General features: G+C 37.5%; 1 protein-coding gene across 5 annotated transcripts in view; it reads left to right on the top strand.

Annotated features, from left to right (window-relative positions):
• The window catches only part of AHCTF1 (AT-hook containing transcription factor 1), a 254,423-nt gene that overhangs the window by 192,377 nt on the left and 46,636 nt on the right, over positions 1-15,410 (top strand). For all 5 annotated transcript variants that reach the window (XR_009210793.1, XM_058430671.1, XM_032137482.2 and 2 more), the window contains 11 exons: positions 535-619; positions 1,884-2,034; positions 4,130-4,262; positions 4,348-4,529; positions 5,030-5,091; positions 6,201-6,329; positions 8,617-8,707; positions 9,783-9,872; positions 12,645-12,785; positions 13,507-13,611; positions 14,503-14,596. Coding sequence is in view for 4 of the 5 variants with exons in the window: in XM_058430671.1 (XP_058286654.1) it covers positions 535-619; positions 1,884-2,034; positions 4,130-4,262; positions 4,348-4,529; positions 5,030-5,091; positions 6,201-6,329; positions 8,617-8,707; positions 9,783-9,872; positions 12,645-12,785; positions 13,507-13,611; positions 14,503-14,596 (1,263 nt within the window). In the remaining variant the exon portion in view is untranslated. The remainder of the gene's footprint in view (positions 1-534; positions 620-1,883; positions 2,035-4,129; positions 4,263-4,347; positions 4,530-5,029; positions 5,092-6,200; positions 6,330-8,616; positions 8,708-9,782; positions 9,873-12,644; positions 12,786-13,506; positions 13,612-14,502; positions 14,597-15,410) is intronic.

Below are 15,410 nucleotides of genomic sequence, written 5' to 3'. Positions count from 1 at the left end.
AGTATGCAAACAGCATCAATTTAGTTGATTAGAATCAATAGTAAATATCAGTTGTTGTTTTTTGTTTTTTTTTTTTTTTAGACGGAGTCTCGCTCTGTCGCCCAGGCTGGAGTGCAGTGGCGCGATCTCGGCTCACTGCAAGCTCTGCCTCCCGGGTTCACGCCATTCTCCTGCCTCAGCCTCTCCAAGTAGCTGGGACTACAGGCGCCCGCCACCGCGCCCGGCTAATTTTTTGTATTTTTAGTAGAGACGGGGTTTCACCGTGGTCTCGATCTCCTGACCTCGTGATCCGCCCGCCTCGGCCTCCCAAAGTGCTGGGATTACAAGCGTGAGCCACCGTGCCCGGCCATAAATATCAGTTATTACTTCAAAGGACTACATTTTATGAAAATTACCGAATAAAACTAAATTTTTCACAGTGATCTTAGTTTTGTCAATGCATTCAACATTGCGAGCAAACTAAACTTACTTGGACAGTAAGAGATGTTTAATGTATTAATATATTTAGTGTGTCTTGGTTAATTTCTGTTTCAGTGAAGGGGATGTTTTGAGTTTGCATCTGCTGCAGCTGGCCTTTGGTAATAGAAAGTGTTTGGCATCAGGACAAATCTTATATGAGGTAAATGGTCATTGGACTATGGGTTTATATTACCATTTTGTTGTTTTCTATTTTAAATATGTTGTCTTTGTTTTAAGATACTGAAAAGTGATTCTTTTTTTTTTTTTGAGACGGAGTCTCGCTCTGTCACCCAGGCTAGAGTGCAGTGGTGCAATCTTGGCTCACTGCAACCTCCACCACCTGGATTCAAGCAATTCTCTGCCTCAGCCTCTGGAGTAGCTGGGATTACAGGCACCTGCCACCATACGTGGTTGATTTTTTTGTATATTTAGCAGAGACGGGGTCTCACCATCTTGGCCAGGCTGGTCTTGAACTCCTGACCTCACGATCCACCTGTATTGACCTCCCAAAGTGCTGCGATTACAGGCATGAGCCACCGCGCCTGGCTGTGAAAAGCAATTCTTATATTCAAGTTAATATTGTATTCATAATATAGTAGAAGTAGTATTAAATTAGAGATCTGTTTTACCTATTTACCAAGGTAGCATTCTTAACTTCTCAGATATCATTTTCCTCTACAGTGAGGGGATTGGACTAGATTCAAGCTTGTGGCTTAATTGGTACCCAGGAAAAATAATTCCACTTTGTTGCTCTAACATGTCAAGCGTTAAGCCATGGGGTGATTTTTATAAGAGGGTATATGCATCTAGACTTTTAAATGGCTACCTATTTTTCTGGCTGAATTCCTGAGGAAGTGGGAGGGGTGCTGCTAATAGCTATATTTTGTATACCCTTACATACCTGTCTCTAGAGCCGACTTTTCTTAACCTAATGTTTGAGGGGCATAGAAACGGGTTTCAGAGAATCAATAAAGTCCCTGAATTATGTGTTGCATTTTTATGGGGGAAGTCTCATAGCCTTATGTCAGATTCTTAGAGGTATCAATAAGCTAAAAGTCTAAGAACTATTCTAGAGCAAGAATTTCTGTGAGAACACAGGTATAGTATTGCTGGTCTGGGATGTATGCATATATAATTTTGATGGTTATTCCAGTTTACATATCAACCAGTAGTGCATGAGGGCTTCTGTGTTAAATAACAACTTTAGAAGACTTGTTGGTAATTATTTTTGAGAGACTAAATCTCACTTTTTATTTGTTTTAAAGTATGTAAAATTTTAGAGCCTTTTTCCTTGATTGGTTCTCTTCAGTCTAAATTGTTTTCTTTGTATTGTGTGAACAATCTTTAAATTTGGAGAATATTTAATTTTAGAGTGACCTTTTGCCTAGAATCAGATTAATATTTGCATGTATTTTATGTTACAGGGATTAGAATACTGTGAAGAAAGATACACCCTGGACCTGACAGGTGGCATGTTCCCTTTGAGGGGACAGACGAGTAATACCAAATTGTTGGGATGCCAGAGTATAGAGAAATTTCGATCTCATGGTGACAGGGAGGAAGGCGTGAATGAAGGTTAGTTAAAGTACTTGAAATATGTCATGTGAAGGCTGGATTTAAAAGTTAGGACAGGTATTGTTTTCTAGATTTCATACTCCTGACAGTTCAGAAAATTAGAATAGTAATTAATGGAATTTATTCAGTTCTATGTGAGATACTAGATATTTCTTGCTCTCCAGATTGCTGTGTGTAACTAAAAAATAAAATAGATTAGGGTAATGAAGGACCCTTTTATTTTAATCTAGTTCTCAAAACAGGTGATCCCTAGTCTGAACTAGGGTGAGTAGTCTTTGAATGAAGTTTACCTGTGTATTTTTTGAGCCATGTATGGCGTACACGCCTTGGTTGTCTTGAATGTTTTCTCTGTTTCCTTTAGTGTCGTCGCTTTTTCCTGGCAGTTTTTTTTGCATCAGTTTTTTAAGCCAGCACTATCATAATCCAGCCCTATCACTAGTGATGACCTTTGACAAATTGCTTAACATTTCAGAGCCCTGTTTCTCCATCTGTAAGTGGGATCATATAGTTAGACCTTTTGCAAAGGGTAGTTGTGAGTATTAAATCACACAGTGAACTTACCCATCCCAGAAATGCCCTTTTTGCTAGGGCCTGTATCTGTATTTCTGATCCAGTTTTCAGATCCAGTTAAACATATGAAAAACAGAACTTGTCATGAGCTCACGTCTTTTTAAAATTTTTATTTATTTATTTATTTATTTATTTATTTAGAGACAGGGTCTCACTCTGATGCCCAGACCAGTCTGGGCCAGAGTGTGGTGGCACGATCTTGGCTGGTTGCAGCCTTGACCTTCTGGGCTTAAGCAATTCTTCCATCTCGGTCTCCCAAGTAACTGGGACTACAGGCACACACCACCACGCCTGGCTAATTTTTGTATTTTTTGTAGTGACAGGGTATTTTTGGCTTTTGTTTGTTTGTTTGTTTGTTTTGAGATGGAGTCTTGCTCTGTCGCCCAGGCTGGAGTGCAGTGGCATGATCTCAGCTCACTACAAGCTCCGCCTCCCGGGTTCACGCAATTCTCCTGCTTCAGCCTCCAGAGTAGCTGGGGCTAAAGCACCCGCCACCATGCCTGGCCAATTTTTTGTATATTTAGTAGAGACGGGGTTTCACTGTGTTAGCCAGGATGGTCTCCATCTCCTGACCTCATGATCCACCCGCCTCAGCCTCCCAAAGTGCTGGGATTACAGGCGTGAGCCACTGCACCCGGCCTGTTTTTGTTTTTTTAGAGACAGAGTCTCACTGTTGCCCAGGCTGGAGTGCACTCGCACAATCTCGGCTCACTGCAACCTCCGCTTCCCAGGTTCAAGTGATCCTCCCACCTCAGCCTCCTGAGTAGCTGGGACTACAGGTGCATGCCACAATGCCCAGCTAATTTTTGTATTTTTTTGTAGAGATGAGGTTTTGCTGTGTTGCCCGGGCTGGTCTCGAATTTCTGGGCTCAATTGATCTGCCCACGTTGGCCTTCCAAAGTGCTGGGATTACAAGTGTGAGCCACTGCACCTGGCCATGCTCTCTCTTATTCCCCATTCTTTCTATTTCCTTATAGTAGTGTTGGAGATTTTTACTTTCTTATTCTCCTGTTGATGTCTCTTACTCTATTCCTGTCTTTCCATTCCACAGGCACCATCCAAGCACTTTTCTTTTTCCCCCTTTACCATATAACTGGATAAGTCCTTCTCAGCTAAGGTTCATCATAATAAAGCCTTAATGCCCAAAAGCATCCATTTTAGGTAATGAATTAACTTCTCTAGTACTAGCTCCGTACCGTCCTTGGGAGAGAGACTGTTTATTCAAATCATTTTCTACTTTCTGCCTCTAATACCTCAATGTTGCTCAAGTATTAACTGAAAACAAGCTAGGATATAACTTCTGATGAGTGACTGCTTTTTAATAAGGCCTTAAAATTGAGAAACAGTCAAGATGCAAGTGAATGAATCTGGTCTTACTTACAAATGATAGAAATGCGTTTTGATGAATCAAGTGAAATATGAATTAAATGTCTTAATTTATGAGAAAATCTTGCTGTAATTCTGTTGAGGTGGTTTTACCTTGAGATTCTTTATTCTGTTTTTAAAAATTATCTTTTTCTTTCAGCTCTATCTCCTGACACTAGTGTTTCAGTCTTTACCTGGCAGGTGAATATATATGGACAGGGAAAGCCTTCTATATATTTGGGGCTTTTTGATATAAATCGTTGGTATCATGCACAAATGCCAGATTCATTAAGGTATGATTCTTTTTTTTTTCTCTCTCCTTTCTCTTTGTATGTGTAGCTGATCAATGACTTAGTAATGTTTTAAATTTTCTTTTAGGTCAGGAGAATATCTACATAATTGCCCTTACTTTGCGCTGTGGTCATTGGAGTCTGTTGTAAGTAGGACTTCTCCACATGGCATCTTGGATATATTAGTACATGAGAGAAGTTTAAATAGAGGAGTCCCTCCTTCATATCCACCTCCCGAGCAGTTTTTTAACCCAAGCACTTATAATTTTGGTATGTATTTCCTTAACATTACCTCTTAAGAAAAGTAATGCACAAAAGTATGTAAATGTGTATGTTGTGTAGTTTATTCATTTAGTATTACCTGTTTATATCTCACTGTTAACATATGGATAACTTAGGAAATTAACATATACACACGAGAAATTTAGTGTTTATATGTTTTATAAAGGAATTATGACTTATTTCAAACTTGCTAGGAAAGATATTACTTCACATCTGGTGCATTTTATAGTAGTTTTTATTTTTTTGCTGTGTTTCTCAACTGTGCTTGGAGTTTTTTGGGTTTTGTTTTTTGCTTTTTTCTTGTTTTGCTGTGTAATAGGTTTGTTATCTATTCTTAGGATGAAAATACCTAGAAAAGTTTATTTAAAGATTTATTACATGTAATAATTTGACACCTTGCCTTGCAGTCTGTTATTTGGATAAATTTTGTTCTATTAATACCATTTTAAATATATGTAAGTGGATTATTTTTTAAATCTTTTTTTTAGATGCCACTTGTTTGTTAAACTCAGGAGTTGTTCATTTAACTTGTACTGGCTTTCAGAAGGAGGTAGGTAACAACTAGTGATTTCTTAATTGAACTGAAGTCATATCTTGGAATATAGTTGATTTATGGATTTAAGTTTATTTAGTGTTAGTGATATTGACAGTTGTTTCCGCTTAAATGGTAGCTTCTCCTAGGTTTATGAGATTAGCAACTAGTAGTATCAGTTACTAATGACAGCCTGCCAGAAGACATATTGAATGTTTTTAGCAGCTAATTTATGTAGATGCTAGCTACTTGAACCTCAAGCTTTCTGTCTCCTCAGAAAGCTTATGAGGAAATGAAGTAATGCAAAGAAGGTACCTAGCACCGTGGTATAGTGCCTGGCACAGGAAAAAAAAAGAATTTAGAAAAATACTTTTCTCTTTTTGAGACGGAGTTTCGCTCTTGTTGCGCAGGCTGGAGTGCAGTGACGCCATCTTGGCTCGTTGCAACCTCTGCCACCCAGGTTCAAGCGATTCTTCTGCCTCCGCCACCTGAGTAGCTAGGATTACAGGTGCCCGCCACCACGCCTGGCTAATATTTTGTATTTTTAGTAGAGATGGGGTTTCACCATGTTGGCCAGGCTGGTCTCGAACTCCTGACCTCAGGTGATCCGCCTGCCTCGGCCTCCCAAAGTGTTGGGATTATAAGTGTGAGCCACCGTGCCTGGCCTGAAAAATACTTTTCTAGGGAAGCATGATGTGGCAGACCTTTTCATTGATAATCGGCCAGATGTGGATGAATGCTATATTTATACTTGATATCAAATCTCTTTCACATTAGATAAAGAAGAGTAGACTGCAGGAGTTTTCGTGTGTGTGTGTGTGTGTGTGTGTGTGTGTGTGTGTTTGTCAAGATGTCACCAAATCTGTCAGCTTTAGAGAAGACAGCAGGGTTATACAGTTCATAAAAATATATAAGCTACTTTTTGCTAATAGTGTTATTCACAACTAGCAAGCATTGGTTAAGCTTAAGAACCTATAAACTCTGTTTCTTGCAAGGAAATATAGTCTTTCATAATTTCCATTTGCTATCTTTAAATTTTAGTTAAATTTTAAGTATAATTTATTAATCTTAAATTTGATGATTCAAATTGAGCATTGATTGATGCCGTACTAATTTATCTGTTACAGACTTTGACTTTTTTGAAGAAATCAGGGCCATCACTCAATGAAGTCATTCCTGATGGTTATAATCGATGTCTTGTAGCTGGCCTTCTTTCCCCAAGATTTGTTGATGTTCAGCCTTCCAGTTTAAGCCAAGTGAGATGATTTTTAACTCTATTGTTTCTTTTGGTTGGATCACGTTATTAGCATTCTATTATAATAAAAATGTATTAGATAATTTCTGCAAAAGTAGGTGAAGTAGTGTAATGCTGACTCTGGGTGATCAGCAGTTGTGGTCTTAGTTTTGGTTTAAAATTCCTACTCCTAATACCCAATAGGCCATAACTTGGCAGCAGGTTGACTTAGCTATATAGAAGGATATAGGACAGGAAACACCTCATGGCTGCCTCAGGCTAGAATGTAGTGGCATGGTCATGGCTCACTGTAGCCTCAACTTCTTGGGCTTAAGCGATCTTCCCACCCCAGCCTCCTCAAGTAGCTAGGACTACAGACAGGCACCACTATGCCTAGCCTTTTTTTTTTTTTTTCTGGGTAGAGACAGGGTCTCACTATGTTGCCTAGGCTGGTCTTGAACACCTGGCCTCAAATTATCCTCCCACCTTGGCATCCCAAAGTGCTGAAATTACAGGCATGAGCCACCTTGCCTGGCCTGTAATAATGTATTTTTACTGTACCTTTTCTATGTTTAAATACACATATACTTCATATTGTGTTACAGTTGCTTACAGTATTCAGCACAGTAACATGCTATACAGGTTTGTAGCTTAGGAGCAATATATATAGCCTTGATACGTAGTAGAGTACACCATCTAAATTTGTGTAAGTACGCTGTTACCATGATTGCACAACAATAAACACCTAACGAAACATTTATCAGAATGTATCCCCATCATTAAGCAACACATGGCTGTATGGAAAAATGCAATTCCTTTTTGTATATTTATTTGATATCTACATAACTTTCAAGGTATGTGACCATCAGCAAATAATAGACTTTTTTCGTTTGTTTGTTACTACCTTTATTTTTTTCAAGACAGTATCTTGCTCTGTTGCCCAGACTGGAGTGCAGTGGTGCGATCTTGGCTCACTGCAACCTCCAACCTCCTGGGTTCAAGCGATTCTCCTGCCTCAGCCTCCTGAGTAGCTGGAACTAGAGGTGTGTGCCACCACACCTGGCTAATTTTTTATTTTTAGTAGAGACAAAGTTTCACCATGTTGGCCAGGCTGGTCTCAAATTCCTGACCTCAAGTGATCTGCCCTCCTCGGCCTCTCAAAGTGCTGGGATTACAGGTGTGAGCCACTGTGCCTGGCCAGTTACTGACTTTTCTCATTGCAATGTGGTAGAACTTCTATAAACTATAGGATAATAATGTTAGTAGCAGACGTTTTTGTTTTGTCCCTGGTATTAAATGTAAATGGCTTCGGTGAATTTCTGTTTAGAGTCACGCCTTCTTAGGTTTTGTGGACCATTATGTAATTTCCTCTGTACCTATTTAACTTACATTCATGTGATTCCTTTTTGAACATCTTTTAATTTGCTCCTGTAATGAATGAAATTAATAGTTTCCTCTGATATTAAACCAGACTCAGTGATTTTCAAAATATCAGCTTTATTGAGATATTTCATATACTGTGCAGTTCACATATTTCAGGTGTGTACAGTTCAGTGATTTTAATTCACAGAATTCAGCAACTGTCATCACATTCCATTTTAGGACATTTTTATTACTTCTAAAGAAAGTTCTATGCCCATAAACAGTCACTCCTTTTCCCTTACCTTCCTACCTCCCCCATCCTACCCAGCCTTATGTAATGACTAATCTACTTTCTGTCTTTATAGATTGACCTATTGTAGGCATTTCATGTAAATAGGTCAAATAATATGTAGTCTTTTGTGACTGTCTTCTTTCATTTGGCATGTTTTCAAGGTTCATCTGTATTATAGCAAGTATCAATACTTCATCGCCTTTTATGGCTGTATAATATTCTGTTGTATGAGCATACCATAATTTGTTTATCTATAGTTAATGGGCATTTGGGTTGTTTCCACTTTATGGCTATTAATAATGGTGCTGTGAACCTTCATGTGAAATTTTTGTTTGGGCGTGTATTTCTGTTTCTTTTTGTTATATACCTAGGTGTGGAATTGGAGGGTCATGTGGTAAGTTTGTGTTTAGCATATTGAGAAACTGCCAAACTGTTTTGTAAAGTGGCTGTTCCATTTTACATTCTCACCAGCAGTGTATGAGAGTTCCAGTTTTAACATATCCTTACCATGCTTACTGTCTTTTGATTGTAGCCCTTCTTATGGGTCATACTGATTTTTTTAGCCTTAAAATTTTTAAATTCTGAACCAGAACTTGCCTATGATCTCACACCCTCTTTCTTTCCATTTCTTTTCTTTCTATAATGCATGGTTTAGGAAGAACAGTTAGAAGCTATATTGTCAGCAGCAATTCAGACTAGTTCCCTGGGACTTTTGACTGGTTATATCAAAAGATGGATAACAGAAGGTAAGATTCTGATTTTTAACAAGTAAAATGTTTGGTATTTTTAAAGTTATCAATTTGCTATTTGTTGTATTTTTTTCTTATTTTAATTTTGATATAATTGAAGATCCACATGCAGTTGTTAAGATGCAGTAGAGAGATCCTACCGCCTTTAGCACATTTGCCCACAGTACTATGATCTGACAAACCTTTAGTACAGTCACCACAACCAGGATCCCTCATGTTGCCGTTACAGCCATACCTACCTTCCTTCTGCCCCATCCTTAACCCCTGGCAAGAATTTTGTCATTTTAAACATGTTCATAAATGGAATTATGCAGTATGTAACCCTTTTGGATTATCTTTTTTACTTAACAAAATTCTGTAGCAATTCATCCAAATTGTTGTGTGTATCACTGTTACTCTTCACACACATACACACACACACCCCGAATATATATTATCTTCTGTTCAGAACCATTTGAGAATAGTTTTTTTTCTGAACCATTTGATGATAAGCCATCATGCTTTTTTAGCCCATAAATATTTCAGTATTGCTGCTTCTAAGAATAAGGACGTGCACTTACAAAACCACTTTGTGATCATAAAAAATCAAGAAAATTAAGACTTTTATCTAACCTAGAGACCTTATTGAAATCCCAGTAATGTCCTTTATTTCAATTTAGAGGGGGGAGAGAGTTCAGAATCATGCTTTATATTTAGTTTTTTTTGGAAAAGAGATCTAGAATACTTTGTATGTAATTGTTTTTATAATTTCCCTTAATCTTGTACATTTTGTCACTCTGTCTTTCAAAAGATTGACTCTTTTTTTTTTTTTTAAAGGAATTAGGCCTTATTTTATAGACTGCATTTTAGTTTGTGCTTGCCGTCTCTCCTCATGATTAAATGACAATTTTTGCATTTTTGGCGGCAGCACTACCTGAAATGATGTGCTCTGTGGTGTGGTGGACTGAAAACGTCCTCCGTGAACTGTTGATGTTCACTCGGTTAGGGTGCTGTCTGCCATGCTTCTCCACCAACAATTTAGAACTCTGTAATTAATCATCTTTATTTTTTCCCTTTTGTATTTACAAATAAGAACAACCGAATTCTGCCGCCAATTTGCGCTTTGTTCTTGAATGGACGTGGAATAAAGTGGTTCTCACAAAAGAGGAATTTGACAGACTATGTAAGTATTAGATGTCTAGATGTAGGACAGAATTTAATATTAAAATACTAACCTTGGTTTATGTCTTAGGTACATAATTTTTAATCATTTTGAAGTTGTAAACTCTTTTCTTTTTTTGAGACGGAGTCTTGCTGTTGCCCAGGCTGTAGTGCAGTGGCGCGATCTTGGCTCACTGCAAGCTCCGCCACCCGGATTCACAAGCTATTCTCCTGCCTCAGCCTCCCGAGTAGCTGGGACTACAGGTGCCCGCCACCACGCCCTGCTAATTTTTTTGTATGTTTTAGTAGAGACGGGGTTTCACTGTGTTAGCCAGGATGGTCTCGATCTCCTGACCTCGTGATCCGCCCGCCTCGGCCTGAGATTACAGGCGTGAGCCACCGCGCCCGGCCTGAAGTTGTAAACTCTTAAAATTTGAAGATGTCCTGAAAGAAAATTATTTCTTTTTACATTAAACTGATAAAAGTAATTTTTTTTTTTGAGACATGGTCTCACTTTTTGCCCAGGCAGGAGTGCAGTGGTGAGTTCATGGCTCACTGCAGCCTTGAGTTTTTGAGCCCAAGTCATCCTCCTGCCTCAGCCTCCTGAGTAGCTTGGACCACAGGCACATGCCGCCTCACCCAGCTAATTGTTGTATTTTTTGTAGAGACGTGGTCTCACTATATTGCCCAGGCTGGTCTTGAACTCCTGGCCTCAAGCGATCCTCCTGCCTGGGCCTTCAAAAGTGTTGGTATTACAAGGCGTGAGCCACTACATCCAGCCAAAAGTAATTTTTGTACAGGATTTTGCAGCAGGTCATTAAACTGGCAACATGCTGATACGCCTACAATAGCAGGTTTTAGGATTATAACTTGTCTTTTGGTCTTAGGAGTTTAATTTACAAAATATACTGATGATGGAGTAAGGGGAATGTGCTCGGTAACCCTCAGAAGTTTCTGTACTTACTCACTTTCTATTTAACATATTGATAGAAATGATGAAGTTGAATGGCAGGGTAAAAACGCATCACTGCTGTCCTCCATGGATAGATGTCATTATTATTGTGGCAGATCATTTTCCTTCTTGACAGTTTTATTAGTCTGTTGTTCATTTCGATTGAGTCTTGAGGTATGTCATGAATATTAAAAACCTATCATGTCCAGTTAGTGCAAAAATAAGGCTAAAAGTACTAGTAGTTAAGAGATACAGTTGCACTGTAAGTGAAAGTAAAATTTAAGTTTATTTAGAGGTAAATGTTTTAGTCATTTCTCTTGTGTCATGATGAGTAAACAAATGGACTTTTGAAATGATTTGACTATAGATAGCTTTTCACAATGTAAGTTACTGTTAGTAGAGGACTTTTAAACCGATCAAGTTCGTTAGGAAGACATGGCACTTTCTAGTGTTTTTAGACTATACTTGTAAAACTATCATCATGAAATAATTTAAGTATTTCAGTAATCAGCGTGATTGAAGTCTGAAAGAACACTATCAGGTGTTTAGGATCAGAGTAAAAATGTCTTCATTTTTTTAAGAGGAAAATGTTTGTTAGAGCTCATTATGTTTTGTAAAAAGAAATTAAACTCAGTTCATAAATTGTATGACTGTTGTTATTCTTTGAGGATAATGCAGTGTTTCGGGGTTTAACTCAGTAGTTCAGCTGTTGCTGCTTTGAGCTTTATTACTGGTAGGTTGGGTTTTTTAAACAATAAAAATAAAAACCTCTAAGAATAATTAAAATACAAAGCGTAGTAAGTATTTTAAAAGTATTAAGAGATTAGGCGTGGTGGCTCAGGCTTGTAATCCCAGCACTTTAGGAGGCTGAGGTGAGAGGATTGCTTGAGGCCAGGAGTTCAAGACCAGCCTGAGCAATATAGCAAGACCCCTGTCTCTGCAAAAAAAAAAATCTTTTTTTAATTAGCTGGGCATGGTGGCACATGCCTATAGTCCCAGCTCCTTGGGAGGCTGAGCTAGGAGGAACACTTGAGCCCAGGAGTTTGAGAGTGCAGTGAGCTGTGATCGTACCATTGCACTCCAGCCTAGGTGACAGAGTGAGACCTAGGTGACAGAGTGAGACCCTATCTCAAAAAAAGTATTAGAAGTAAAGCAAATTAGGTCGGGCACAGTGGCTCATGCCTGTAATTCCAGGACTTTGGGAGGCTGAGGCAGGCGGATCACCTGAGGTCAAGAGTTCAAGACCAGCCTGGCCAACATGGTGAAACCTCATCTCTACTAAAAATACAAAAAAATTAGCTGGGTGTTGTGGCACATGCCTGTAATCCCTGCTACTCAGGAGCCTGAGGCAGGAGAACCTGGGAGGTAGAGGTTGCGGTGAGCGGAAGTTGAGATCGCACCACTGCACTCCAGCCTGGGCGACAGAGCAAGACGCTGTCTCCAAAAAAAAAAAAAAAAACATAAAACAAATTAGAATTTGATTTAAAGAAGGATGTTAGAATGAAGACAGTTGTTTTCTAGACCAATGACACGTTAAATATTGATGTAACTAAATGTGTCATTAAAGTAAATCCCTGTCTTTTGATGTGTGCTGGTTATGAGGATAAGCTCTAGATCTAGATGATTTGGGTTCATATTCTCACTCTTGGCTTTTGCTAGTTTTATATTGAAAGCACGTTTTAGGTTCCTTGGAGGTTTTGCCATTTCTAGCTTGTGTTTATAAATCTCATAATGAATAGAATAATTCTTTTGAGTGATAGGAGTTTGAGAACTTTTGCATTGTGATTCTAATTTATTTAGATTTACTGTATGGAAACTTATCTTGTATTTTATTCTTGAAAGGTGTGCCATTATTTGATGGTTCGTGTCATTTCATGGATCCACAAACTATACAGTCTATCCAGCAATGCTATTTGCTTCTTAGCAATCTTAATATAGTCTTGAGCTGTTTTGCATCAGAAGCCCGGGAGATCACTGAGAGAGGTATGCTCTTTGTTTTATCAAATGAGTGTTTTATGAAATTTTACTTCTTGACTTAGAGAAACGAATACATTTCCCATGTCTTAGATGGATCCTTATGTAAAGAGGACGTTATTTCTCCAGTGCTGGGGTTTTTGTTTGTTTCTTTGTTTTAATGAAAAGTTACAGAATGTTGTTAGACATGCCATGAGCCCATGCTTAAATAAGCTTGGGAAATTCTGAAGTTAATGATTATTAAGATTAATATATTTGCAGTAAAGTTCCAAATTAAGTCGTATGTTTTTTTAATTCAAAGAACTCATTATAATTTTTTTCTGTTTTGCAATTTCAAAACGAAAACAAGCAAATTTCATTTAAATGCCTGTTGTGAACAATCTTTATTAGTGATACTATGCTAGCTTGTATTAATGAGTAAATTTGAGTTCTGGAATTAGCTAAATGAAAGTGTAGCTGAGGTGGAAGTGTATTTACCTAAAACGTCTATTTTAGGGAGTGACTTACTTATTTTAGCATTTTGGAGATTTGCTTGACATCATTTTGGACCAAAGTAAACTAGATACAAAGGTGAATTAGTTCAAGAGAGATACATGTGTCTTGAATAAATACATATATGTAAAATATATATTTACATATTATGTAAATTACCAAGTGATTAATTTTGAAAACTGTGGAGCATCTTGATTTTTTTTGTAAGTAAACAACTGATGTTAACTCTTCTTTACAGGACTGATAGACTTAAGCAATAAGTTTGTGGTTTCCCACCTCATCTGTCAGTATGCACAAGTGGTTCTTTGGTTCTCTCATTCTGGGCTTTTACCAGAAGGCATAGGTAAAATATTTACTTAATCTATAAGTATTAATTAAAACATTCTGAATCTTTATAATTTTGTTATTGTATTCTAATGCTTTGGGTTTCTTTTCTTCCACCTCACTTATTTTTCTCCTTAATTTAATTTATGCTTACCTTCTTTTCTTACATCTTTCCTTACTTTGTATCTTCATCCTATGCCTGACACACAGTGCTCATACGTGTTTATTGGACTGAATAACATTTAGAAGGAAAGCAAATTTGAGAAAACATAGCTCCTGAAAATGAGTTCAGCAATATTACTAGCTATTATTTAGATCCATAGAACTATAGTTTCTATAACTCAGTTTTCCTGTTTCCTGGTAATGGTCCTTTTAATATGGTTACTAATATTTCTTCAATTAAATATCCCCTTTTAGCTAGTAATTTATGCCAGTACCAACAGTTAGAGAATTCTTGGTATTTGACTTCTGCTATATTTGTTTAGAATATAACTTCTAAAACCTTCAGCTTCTTGCATTTCCAGGAAGCCATTAGATTTTATTTAGAAGTGCCTCTGCCACTGTACATAATTGTTGATCTTATTTTTTCATAATTCTCTTAGATTTTGATTTGTAGTGAACATTTCTTGCTTTCAAATTATTATTTGTGCCTAAGGAGTAAAGTTATTTAGAACAGTTTCCGAGATTTTAAGCCACCATCCATGTAGTTAGGCCTTCATGACAGATCATTTTCTCACTTGTGCATCTGTAAATAAAAAGTTGTGTAGTGACCTTTTATTACCTAAATATAACCACCCTGTGGGTTCACCAGGGGTTGCTGTAAATATTAAATTACAGTAAAATATTAATATGTATTGTTGAGATATTTTGGAATTATTACCAGCTTTTTTTCCAACTCTTAAAAATCTAGATGATTCTGTGCAGTTGTCAAGGTTATGCTACAACTACCCTGTAATTCAGAACTACTACACCAGTCGTCGACAGAAGTTTGAGCGTTTATCAAGGTATAGTAGAATAATTTTAGAAATTACATCTCTAAGAAGTCAAAGTTTCTCAGAACAGTGTTCATCGTGTTACAAAGTGATTAAATGGATAGAATTCTCAGTAAGGTATCAGAATTTGCTATTACCATTACTATTTTATTTCTCTCTTTTTAAAAAAGAATACACGAATAGCCTACTTAGTTCCTTTGGAATAAAGAAGTAAAGGTAATAGACAAAGAAAGAGTGGTGTTGAGAGTCTTGACCACACTTCTGGAAATAGTAGTCTTCCTTGAGTTGCAATGACAGAATTACAAAGCATATAACATTTAGAGCAATGATTCACAAACGTTGATTCCAGGTTTCTTACACCTGAATCACCTGGCAATCAGTACTTTAAAATCTGTGCCAGCTGTAATTCTGATGTGTGGCAATTGTGGGAACCAGTGCTTTAGAATGACCAATTTAGGAGAGTGAACATTAGCTTGGGAGATTGACTAGGCATATTTTAAAATTCTAGATCTGTTACTTCCTAAGTGTATATCCTTGGCAGCTTTGTTATGCTTTCAAATCCTATTTGTTATATAAGTTATAAAGTCAGTATAAAGCTAAATATAATAGTATGCGTAGGACATCTAGTGTAGTGCCTGACTCATTGGACAACCACAAAGAGTAGTAAGTGCTGCTGCTATTCACAACTAGAAAAGGAAATAAGGGGAAAAAAGAAGAGAAAAGAAAAGGAAATAGGGACAATATCTGCACGTTGCATCATAGGCGCTCAGTAATAGATATTTGAGTGAAGGAATCACTGAGGATAAAAGACTAACCCAAGTGATGA

This window comes from Hylobates moloch, unplaced genomic scaffold (assembly GCF_009828535.3).
Source record: "Hylobates moloch isolate HMO894 unplaced genomic scaffold, HMol_V3 SCAFFOLD_18, whole genome shotgun sequence".
Lineage (NCBI taxonomy): Eukaryota > Metazoa > Chordata > Mammalia > Primates > Hylobatidae > Hylobates > Hylobates moloch.
This window is presented reverse-complemented; position numbering and strand designations above follow the sequence as displayed.